This window comes from Peromyscus leucopus, chromosome 15 (genome assembly GCF_004664715.2).
Source record: "Peromyscus leucopus breed LL Stock chromosome 15, UCI_PerLeu_2.1, whole genome shotgun sequence".
Taxonomy (NCBI): domain Eukaryota; kingdom Metazoa; phylum Chordata; class Mammalia; order Rodentia; family Cricetidae; genus Peromyscus; species Peromyscus leucopus.
This window is the reverse complement of record NC_051076.1, coordinates 2,991,034-3,003,002: the sequence shown is the minus strand read 5'-3', so window position 1 is coordinate 3,003,002 and position 11,969 is coordinate 2,991,034. Positions and strand designations below refer to the sequence as shown.

Genomic DNA, 11,969 nt, shown 5'->3' with positions numbered 1-11,969 from the left:
ACAGTACCTACATTATAGGGTTGCTGGATAGATATGGGGGGGGGGCGCAGACAGACACACACACACAGAAAAAAAGACAGGCAGACAGAGACAGATACAGAGAGGACAAGCAAGTGAGCTGTGACTTGCATTCAAAACAGTAACTAATGGTAGGTAAGTGTGAGAGCCAAAATTACATTTTAAGTTTTAATTACTATGCCTTAGAGATTCACAAAACAAAAATGCCTCTGATCTGCAAGTCTCTTGCCCCAAACAGATAGTTCCTGAAATGCTGAAGGCTATTTTTTATGGGAGATAACAAGCCACATGTTTTCACTTCCCTAAACAAGTTTGTTTGACTCATCTGCACAGGAAGTGCTTGATCACATGTGGGCAGGAGGTACATAGACAGGAAATATGTCAGGATGTATGCTTGCCCCTGATTGGACCTGATGGGAAATGCAAAGAATTATGGGTTTTTCTTCTTAAGCCCTTGCCATACTTGATTCTGGGCCATTTCCCAGGAACATGGGTATGGATCTAGCCAGAGACCATCTAGCTGGCCAGTATTCAATTAAATCTTGCTTCAAATTTGGCTTTAAACTGTGGTAGTGATCTTATTCTCTATCAGTGGGATTAACATAAGCCACAAATCTAGGTATCTGTAACACGAATCTTAAAAGGTCTTATTAAATAAAAAACCAGGCATCAGGGTTAAAACCCAAGAGATCAGAGGAATAGGAAAAGTCACAGCTAACCTCACCTCACCAACTCCGCAGCTTCCAAAGAGACCTACTTCCTGTATACCCATGCGTATATGCCTTTCTGTTCTGCCAACTCATTTCCTACCTGACCAGCTACATCACTTCCTGCCCAGCTACATTGCAGCCCAGCTCTGTCACTTCCTGTCTGTCTGTACAGACCTCCAGACCTTTACGGTTAGTGCTGGGATTTAAGGCATGTACCACCTGGCTGTGTTCCCAGTATGGCCTTGAACCCACAGAGATCCAGACAGATCTCTACCTCCCAAAAGATAGGATTGAAGGCATGTTTTACCACTGCCTGACTTCTATGTTTACTATAATGGCTGGCGTTTTTTCTCTGATCCTCAGATAAACTTTATTGGGGGCACAGATAAAATATTACCATAGGTATCCTTTCTTTTTCCCTCTGACTATTACTAAATTTGGTAGTTTTCTAAGTTTTTATTTCACAGACTCTATAACTGACCTTACAATTTAAATTCTGAACTCCAAGATCAGCATTTTAAAAAGTCTCAGGTAATGTTTGGAACTAGAAGTCAATACTGCCAAATCTACTCTTACACTCTACTCTTTGATTCTAGAGACTAAACCACAGCCAGTGTAGCTGAGGGTAATTCTGAGTCAGAGTAAGTGCGCAGTGATGTTAGGTTTTTCCTTGCCCATTGGCCAGCTCTTTCCTGCCTAGTTCACACAGAGGCATCCACTTCCTCCTGTATTTTTAGCTGACTTCTGTATCAGCTTCAAGTCTTTTGATCCATTTGCTTCTACCAACCTGATCTTCAAGGAATGTCTTTATGTCTATGGGTATAGTTCAGTGGTTAAGGACTTGCCTAGCATTCACAAGACTTGTGAAGAAGGAAAAAAAGGAGGGAAGGAGGGAGGGAGGGAGGGAGGGAGGGAGGAACATAGTATGAACATATTGATATAAAAGGGAAGCTTATTATTAACAAAAGGGAAGCCATCACATAAAATAATAATAAACAAAATGCAAAACAATGCAAGGGTCTGAACAAGCTAAGATAACTCTGAGTTTTTAGAGATGCCTGGAGACTTGTAAAGCTAAAGCTACTCAATGATGCAACCATCATGTGATCACAGAAATGACCAGATTCCAAAATCCACATAATCCTGCTTAATTTTAATAAAACACTTCCCATATTTCTTCTCTATTTAAATCTGGGACAGGACGCTAAATTTTCTAATACAAAATGTCCCAGTTGGTACATATTTTTGCAGAAGTGAGCCACAAGTTCAAAAAAAGTGCTGAAAATTCTGCTCAGAGACTTGGAAGTCAAGTTCTTAATGGGCAGGAAGCTGAGAATCTAGCCTAAGCAAAAGCAAGGATGGTATTTGGACAGGGAATAGAATGCGGGATCAACCACAGCCTTTGGTGAATTTGGATACTTGTGTTATATTGCTTCTGTTTAAAACTGGGCTTTTATGGAACTTTGGGAAAAAAACAATAACAAAACCCGAGGCGGTATTATGAGGGAAGCAGACAATCCTCTGTGCTGCAGTGTCTCTTCCTTATTAGGGATAGGGAAGTCCTGGAGGCCATCTCTAATCATCGCCCCCACCCCCCAAACACACACACATACACACCCTAAAACAGCATCTGAAGTACCTACACTGCCTAGCACACCTCGGAGCCCTCAGAATTTTACAACAGGTTACTTCTGGGTTGTTTATTTGGGGGATGGGGGTGGGTGGGCGGGCATGGCAAGGCTATCAGCCACTTGCAGAGAGGAAATGATGAACATCTCCATCCAGTGGGTGTCCCTGCAGTCTTGGCGGGCAAAGCCAGTTTGAATGCCTTACTGAGCACCAATCTTGCACATTGCTGTGTTTCCTCCGTTAGTGAAGTTAGCAAACAAAGTAAACACACCATTAGACACACAGAAAACAAAACAAAACAAAACACTGCGTTCTGATGCTCTGCCAGCCCCCCCCCACCCCCCAGCATTCAATCCGGGTCCCTAAATTTGGGCCCCGAGGCTGTGGTAGCCCTGGCCAGGCCGCACCCCGGGCTTGCTCTTCTCTCCTTTAGCACCTCGGTCGGGGATAACCCGCGCCTGCCCTCGCTGCCTCTGCCCAGCTCCACTTTCACTTTCGGTCGGGTCGGGGCGGTGAGGCTGTCGGCGGTGAAGGTGAGGCGGCCTGGCTCGGCCTGGTGGAGCGCTGGGACGGCGGGGCCCGGGCTGAGCGGGGCTCTCGCTAGCTGGCACCAGCGGGGACTCAGGCTCCAGCGGGCAGGAAGGGCGCGGTGGGTCGGGAGCTGGAGTCTGCAAAGCGCCTAGGAGCGCCGCGCCGGGACAGGGCTGGCGGCCGGGGCAGGTCCGGGAAAGCGAAGGCCGTGAGGCCTGCGCACTCCCCGACTCGAGTCATCGTCAGGCTGGCCTGCTGCTGGCCACGCTCCGCCTCGCTGCTGGAGGCTGGCCAGCGGCTCCATCCCCCTAAGGCCTAATGGCGACCAGGGAGGGCGGGGTGGACTTTAGGGTCAGGCCTTGAAGGGCACCTTGAGGGTGTTCCGAATGAAGGGGCGCTGGGGAGAGCATGGAGTGTCCAGAAGGCTAGTTCCTTCCCTCTGGCTCCTGTACTCCCAGCTTCGAACCCCACCCACCCACTCCCATGTTGCTGAACTTGACCTTCATGGAAAGCAAAGTGAGTGCCTTTTCTGGACGCTTCACTCACAAGGTATGCTGCTGGAGTGGTTAATTTCATAAGAGGAAGGGAAGGAGCAAGAGAACACTTTCTTAAGCTTTTGATGACGGTTCTTTGAGTAACTCAGGTTTTAAAAGAACACGTTTTTCTTTTGAATGCCAGAATTACTGTCCGCTCCGTATATGATCAACAATTAAATTTTTTTTTTTAAATTGGCTACAGTTTCACAGCTCCCACCCACCAGCTCTTTCCTGCCCAGATTTGGAAATGTACCTTAAATTGGCAGCTTTTTAAGGTGGACCTAATAGAAAAATTCTGGTATATTTACATACATTTAACTCCACATTGAAATAATTTGCCAGAAGTGATAAGCCATTTTCAATGCTTGTTAACTTTACTGTTTACAAAAGTTTGGCTTATACTGGGGGAAGTTAGGAAGCACACATGTTGCTGATTGTTGATTTGTTTTGCATTGATTGTCCTAATACAAATGGGAAATCATGCAAACAGTGGCCTTTAACTTCCTTGAGGAGCATGAAAAGTCAGAATTACCAGACAGCTCAAATAAGATTTCTAAAATGGCAGACTCCTCTTGAGTCTGGCTTGGGTTAAAGTTAGGTAATAGAGACTGCCACACGTTAACAGTGGACAATTCTTCAGTTTCATCATATGAAAAAGGAAAATATTTTACAGTGTTCTTAAAATTAGAATGTAATCTGTGTTACAGTGTCTGCTTGAAGTTTCATCTTCAGTTTCCTTTAGATATCAAAGTTAAACATTTTAATAAATGAACCCCGGATCCTTTCTCCCTTTAAAAGTTACTGTACTAGTCTTCTCTAGTTCAGTAAAAGACACCAGTGCCTACCAGATGTTCATTCTAGACATACTGTAGCCTTTCTTGATAACTGCCTTCTCTTCTATCCCAACTTCCAGCTCATCCTAAATACAGAAGAGCTCCACTCTCTCCAGGCTTACCCTCAGGCCTTCCTGCTTGCTGCTTTCATTTCTCCATATAGCACCAGAAGGATTTTATTAATCTGTGAATTGGATCCCAAGACCTTCTAGCTAAAAACTGTTTGTCTTTGTGTTTAGGATTGTATTCTCCTTCCAGTACAGAACACATCTGCAGGAGTGTACAGTGGTCTGCCTCTGGCCACCTCTGCAGAGCCAGTTCTTCCTCCTTGGTCTCACCTTCACTGGCAGTCAGAATCACTGCTGTTTACTGCCTCTGCCTGCAAATGTGCTGCTGTTTCCACTGTCTGGGAGCACCTGCCCCTGTTCCTAGTTAACTTGCGTTTTGTTCTTCAAGGCTTAGCTAAAATATCCTTAAGATAGTCCCAGCCAAAATGTAATTTGACCTACTCTTACTCTCTTTTCCTATGAAGGGAGAGAGAGAGAAGAGAGAGAGAGAGAGAGAGAGAGAGAGAGAGAGAGAGTTGTATATATATATATATATATATATATATATGTATATATATATATATATATATATATACACCCAGAGCTTCACCCTGTATCTGTATAAACTTATTAATCTCTCACCACCAGCATTGTAAACTTTGAGGCCAGGGACCTGTGTTACATTGCTATCCCTAGCACCAAGCAAAAGGCCACAAATAGGCTCTTGATAAATGTTTGTGTAATCCATTGCTGAAAAAATTTAAACTGATTTGGTCTTTACAGCAATCTTCTAAGGGGATATTTCTCATTTTACTCATAAAGAAAGTGAAATCAGAACTAAAGTAACATGACCAAGGTCATACAGTTGGTGCTGAAGCAAAGACTAAAAGCCAGAATGTCCCTTTTCCTATATATACTTTAGATACTGTGTGCATGTGTGTGTGCGTGTGATTATACACTACTAGGTCAAGACAACAAGTGTAAAATGGTGATGCTTTATCAGAGCTTAGTTATTATATTTCTCCTTGACTTCTGTTCTTTTAAGTGTTAGTGAAGCAGTTGCATATATTGAATAAATTGTTTTAGGGAGCTTTCTCCCCATGTGTCACTCTTAGAGAATGTTTAATAAAGCCAGGTCTTAGGAGGCCTTTCGGAACTATGAAATGCTGTGTTGAAATGAATATTTATACCAGATGAGAACAGCTATTTTTTCAAGGAAAGAGCTAAACATACTGGAACATGACCTCAGATTGTTTGGGATTAGCCAAGGAATTTTAACAGTGAAATACTTCTCATTGCACTGAGTTTTATCAAACCACTCTCAGGCTGTACTTTTAGGTGCAGTGGGAATGTGAAGATAGATGCACTATTGCTCTACATCAGTTTCTGGTGCAGTCAGGCATGCATCATAAGTGCATCAATGCCAGCATTAAGAGGCAGGGCTAGGAAAATGCTGTGAAAGGAACAGAGAAAGTACTGGGAGGGGGGCGGGGTGGGGTCCAAGAAGTAGTTATTTGTGCCTGGTATATTCTAGGAAGGATTCTCAGGGTTGCCTCATTTGAATTGGACCTTGAAAGACATGAGAAAGATGTTGAGAGGGAGGGAATCCCAGAAAGAGATGCAGAAAGAGAAAAATTTCCCAGGTAAATTCTGATAACAGTATACTAGGCTTGGGGTGGGTGCTGTAAGATGTTCTGTATGATGTGAATATGTGTTGCTCTGACTGGTTAATAAATAAAATGCTGATTGGCCAGTAGCCAGGCAGGAAGTATAGGCAAGGCAGGCAGAGAGGGGAATGCTGGGAAATGGAAGGCTGAGTAAGGAGATGCCAGCCTGCCGTCCAGGCAGCAGCATGTAATGTCACACAGGTAAAGCCATGGGACATGTGGCAACATATAGATGAACAGAAATGGGGTGAGTTTATATGTAAGAGCTAGTCAGTGGAAAGCCTGAGCTAATGGCTGAGCAGTTTTAATTAATATAAGCATCTCTGTGTTCATTTGGGCCTGAACGGCTGGGCAGGACACAGAAAAACTTCAGCTACAAGGTGGGTGTGGGGTGCCTGGGTAGAGCCTTGGTTCCCAGACTTTGGGGGATAGAGAGCCTGATTACCTAGCTCAGCAGTCTAGCAGGGAGAGGAGCCTCTGAAGACTACTTTAGAGATGTTTTACAGTCTGGTGATGTAGAAGAAGAATCTACATCTTAGTGATTCAGTTCCATACATCCAGTGAGTACCTGTGGCATATCAGATCAAAGGACACAGTCCTCTGGGAAGTTCTTTTAGAAAAGAGAACAAGACATGAAAAATATTGAGTTCACTAAAATGTTACTGGTCAAGGATAGAACTCTTCACTGAATTAGATAGAACACAAAATTCAGTGGCTTTTAATGGTTATTGCTAATTATAAACATCTTACCTTAGATTAGGTAAAAATGAAAGATAATTGTCTTAGGAAAGACCAAGAACTTAGGGCAGTTTGCCTCATTTACCCACTGACTTTTCATGGATAAGCATTGGCATTTGAGCTGTCTGTATCACACCCCATTTTGGTTTCCTGGCACTGAAGCCTTGAGGCACAGCTGTATCCCCCTAGCTCTCTTAGGAGCCGGTTTGTGCTCAGTCTTCCGTGTAAGGCCTCACCACACCAGTTGCTCATGAGCCTTTCTGTCAACTCAAAGCCACTTGCAGCTTTGGCCTCTCCTCCGGTGCTGCTGGAGACTGCTGGGGACTTTCCTGGTGCTTGCCTGTTTGCACCTGCCACATTCATGCCACTTTCTTCTGTCCTGGGCCAAGGGCCACACCTTCAGAGAGAAGCAGGATATCACTTACCTTTACTCTGTCTATCCACTCAAGGAAGTCCAGCATTTTGTTCCTGATTTGGCATCATGCCTGAAAATATAGGGGCAGTAGTTCTGTACCATATTAACACTTAAGTTTTATTTTACTTTAAATTGTGCTGTTCCTTCAATATTATGGAGATGTCTTTCAATTGGTTTTAGATTAAAAAAAAAGAAAGAAAGAAAAGTAAACCCCAAATCAGTTCCTTTGGGGTTGCCCTTTCATTTGGATGTTGTCTTTGGAATTCAGATTGTAGTCTCTACATTGATGGTCTGGGGAACCCTTTCTGTTCCGCTACTAAATACACTACCAACAGTAGTAGCTTTAACTCTGAGTTAGGGAGAAAAAGTAGGATGGAGAATGAGTGGTGGAGGAGTATGCATCAAATATTGCCTTGTGGTAATGTCCTGCAGCAAAGCTATTAAAGGGTAGGGCCAGAGTTTGGAAGGGATTATGGTGGAAGCTTTCAACCCTGGCTTGCCAATAAAATCCCTAGGAAGTTTTTTAAAAAGTTGATTATTAGATTATGTCACTCTAATTTCCAGTTTAATTATTGTCAGTAGGGATCCAGGTATCAAAAACTAGAAAGAGTCATACATATATAGTTATATATGTTAGAGTGCCTCTATCTGGCATTAATAGATACAGACAGAATCTTCCAAAAGTACTAGGCATTTAAAATTGTCTTCTTTGTGCTATTGGGAACACTCACCACTCTTTTTGTTTTTCCTGAGACATCCTCACTATGTATCCATGGGTAGCCTAAAACTTGCTACATAAACTAAGCTCACCTTCAATTTGCACTGATGCTCCTTCCTCTGTCCCTTGAGTGTTAGCAAGTACATCTGGCTAGTAGCACTCTTCAGATCCACTAGAAATCATCAAATGATTTTCAAATTTTAACTTTTATCTTAGTTGAAAGTAATAGACATAGGAGATGTAAATTTGCAGCCCAAATAATTGAAATAGTTATTATAACTCTGAAATCTAAGCGAATAGATAGTAACTCCACTAAAGCTGGAGGAAAGAAAGTTAAATAAAAAAATTTAGATTGAAAAAAGCAAAGGAAAAGATTTAGTCATGTTTAATGATATAAAACTCTTCATAAGTGCAGCCAGAGTTGAGAACTTTTGTATCTTAGAGTGAAAACTTAGGGGGGCATGATCATTTTGGAGGATCCACATTTCTAATTTGGTTCAAATGTCCAGAAGCCAGAAGAGTCTGAGAGAATTGGAACCATTCCCTCAAGCTTGTCTGTTAGGGACCCTTCTGTAGTCATACTTTTCTTTGGGTCACTAGCTCATAAATAATGACATGGAGACTTATTAATTATGAAAGCTTGGCCTATAGCTTAGGCTTGTTCCTAACTAGCTCTTATAACTTAAATTAACTCATTTTTATTAATCTATGTTCTACCATGTGTCCTTATCTTGCACCTCCTGTTTCCTTTCCATGTCTCCTGGCTTCTCTTGTGTGCCTTGATTCCTCCTCCTCTTCCTTTGTCTCCCTGGAAATCCTACCTCTACCTCCTGCCAAGCTATTGGCCATTCAGATTTTTATTACACCAATCACAGCAATACATTTTCACACAGTGTACAAATGTCCCACAACACCCTTCATGGAAAACTTAGGATAAAAAGGGGTTTGTGTAAGATAATGAAACTATGCTTGATCCTGGAGAATAGATTTCAAACACATATTCTTCATATGCCCTTTAGCATAAGCATAAGCAAAAGCATATGGGCTGTGGCATCATTTCCAGTAGGCTGTAAGTATAATCTTTATATAACTTCCTTTGAGGCTAGGCATTTTCCCACAAGTCTCTCTGGAGTATACTTCTTTCCATATAAATTGCCCAGTCTATGGTCATACTACCCTGAACTCTGATTTCATCTGATCTAAGCAGGAATCTAAGCAGGGTCAGTCTTGTTTAGTACTTGGATGGGAAGCCATACCAATTGCCCAACAGTTCTTTCTCTGTTTTATCGTTGTGCTTTAGCTCCTGACCTGCTTACTTGAAATGCAGTACTTGTAATGCCCTGCTTTTTTCCAAATCTGAGATGTCCTTCTGGGCTTGTAATCACATGCTGGCCTTGCATCCCAGAGTCACTGCAGCCAGATTTAGTTTTTTGATTTGTAAATATCATTCTATTCTTCCCAATACCAAGTTATTATTGTTATTAAAACACTCCACCATCCTATGTTGTGTTGTCTATTTGTACATGAATATTTCTATCTATCTTTTGAGGACTGCTAGGATGCAAGGCCTGTCACCTTTTGCAGAAGCTGAACAGTCTAGTTTCTTCCTCACTTTATTTCAGACAAGTGAACTTCAAAGCTGGTGAAGCTGTTGTAGGGTTTGTGGAATATCATTGTAGCCATAACTGCAGCAGAACCAGATTCTGACTCCAGGGCAATAGAGCACTACAGGAACCCTCCCCCCCGAACCTCCCCACCGCCACCCGAAATTGAATGTGGATGAGCAATGGTGCTTTCATCATACTCGGCTGCGGCTCTTCCTGACAACCCTTACCTGTTCTATTCCCAAATGTCTATTTATTGAGCTACTATAGACCCTTTAATATTTCCTCTTTTTTGTTAGAGTTTCTTCTATTACTTTGTTATTTTATTCAATTATTTTAGTTGAAATAAAAGTTAAAATTTGAAAGTCAAATGATGCTTTCTAGTGGGTCTGAAAAGTGCTACTAGCCAGTTGTGCTTGCAGTTCCAGCACTCAGAGACAGAGGCAGGAGGGTAACTGCATGCTGAAAGCCAGCCTGGTTTATGAAGCAAGTTTTGGGCTACCCAGAAATACACAATGAGGCTATCTGAGAAAAAACAAGAAGAATAAAGAGTGCTCCCAGTTGCACAAAGAAGGCAATTTTAAATATCTAGAACTTTTGTAAGATTCATCTGTGTCTGTTAATTCTTGACTGATTTTGGCATGCTATAATAATAACATTTTGTCATGCTATAATAATAACATTTAATATTACTGACTTTTAAATTTGCTTTTCTACATTTTGCTTTTATTGTGCCTGCAGGTAATTTGAGCAAGGAGATGGTGCCTCTCAAACAGCCGATGGCAAGCATGCTCTTCCTACTTTCCTTACTATTGACTTTTTTAGCTGTGTCATCTACTTCTTGGAGTCAGAGCAGTGATACAGGATCTCCAAAAGCAAGTAATGGCGCCCCATTCCCTTGGAATAACATTCGACTCCCTGAGTATATCATTCCACTTCATTATGATCTCATGATCCATGCAAACCTCAGCACTCTGACCTTCTGGGGAACAACAGAAGTAGAAATCACAGCCAGTCAGCCCACCAGCACCATTATCATGCATAGTCACCAGCTGCAAATATCTAAGGCCACCCTCCGGAGAGAAGCTGAAGACAGGCTGTCTGAAGAACCACTGGGTGTCCTGGAGTACCCTGCTCATGAGCAAGTTGCACTGCTGTCTCCCCAGCCACTCCTTCCTGGACCCCGGTACACAGTTATTATCAACTATGCTGGAAACCTGTCTGAAAGCTTCCATGGATTTTATAAAAGCACCTACAGAACCCAGGAAGGGGAAATGAGGTAATGGGAAGTGTTTTCAGCTTCTAGTGTGCCCACACTAAATGTATTATTTAGATGCTTGTTCCTTTCACACTGAATTCTGTTCAGTCATGTTTTCATCTTTAGCCTGTTAAAAATGACTAAATCTTTTTCCTTGCTTTTTTTGCCTCATTTTTTTTTCCATTCCATTTTCATTCCTCCAGCTTTAGCAGAGTAAATGTCTTTTTGCTTATATAATTAGATTTCTGAGCTATAATAAATATTTTAATTCTTTGCATTAGTTTTCTGGGGCTGTCCTAACAGGTGCCACAAACTAGATCCCTTAGAATAGTCTTGATTTTCTCCCAGTTTTGGAGGATAGAACACTGAAATCAAGTCCTGAGTAGACCTGTGTTCCTCTTACTCTGGGTGAAATCCCTCCTTGCTCTGTTGTCTCTTGATCCTCTCAGCTCTAATCCTTCTTGCACCCTGAGTGTCTAGAATCCAAATTTTCAAATCAGAATACCAGTCATATTGCTTAAGGTCGCATCTTAGCTTTTTTCACTTGCAAAGTTCCCATTTCCAAATATGGGTACACTTGGACATACTGAGAGTCGGGACCTCGACATGTCTTTAGAGGCAATCACAGGTAATGTTTTTCTCTCTGTTAAAATTTTTTTAAAGATAACTCCAATGCCTTGCTTTAGTTCTTGCTTTAGCCCACACTTCTGGGCCAACGTTACCTGATATGACTAGCTAAGGACTTCATCAGTTGGAGGGTCCACAGCAAGACTGAGGCTATGGCAAATTTATTGAGACAAATCAGACTTTTTATACTCTTATCAGAAACAGAATATAGGGGCAATTTCCAGGATCAATACAGCTGTAGGTGCCAGGCTACAATGATGTTTGCTGTTGGGAACATACCAGGAAGGTCTTTGTGCCCATGGATCTCTCCAGAGAAACCAGGAATGTTAAGCACACAGGATTGTCTTTCCAATGGAAAAGAAGAAAAACCTGTTCTTCCATCCAGAAAGCTGAGATTTGGAAGTGGTTAACAGCCTTATCTGTTGGGCCAGGCCATATCAAGCTCCTACAACCAGGATCAGAGGTGGCTAATAGTCCAAATGACCTCTACATTATCTGTATGACAAGAACAGGCCAGACCCTTAGGTCCTTAAGCTAATACAGGTACTGTGTCTCTAGAGCCTACCTTCTTGGAAGATATGACGTGTTCCCTAAGTTTCTATGTAATTATGATTCCTTGTGCAATGGGGATTGTATTA

The 11,969-nt window shown here is 42.2% G+C and overlaps 1 protein-coding gene across 4 annotated transcripts in view; it reads left to right on the top strand.

The window, feature by feature from the left end:
- Positions 1-2,750: 2,750 nt before the first annotated feature.
- Positions 2,751-11,969, top strand: part of Erap1 (endoplasmic reticulum aminopeptidase 1) — a 34,273-nt gene continuing 25,054 nt past the window's right edge. Inside the window, exons 1-2 of one of the 4 annotated variants that reach the window (XM_028894008.2) lie at positions 2,751-2,890; positions 10,188-10,725. In XM_028894008.2, the coding sequence (XP_028749841.1) occupies positions 10,205-10,725 (521 nt within the window). In that variant the 5' untranslated portion in view covers positions 2,751-2,890; positions 10,188-10,204. Of the gene's footprint in view, positions 2,891-3,102; positions 3,438-10,187; positions 10,726-11,969 lie in introns of those variants that run through there. The other 3 variants (XM_028894007.2, XM_028894006.2, XM_028894005.2) reach the window with 3 other exon arrangements.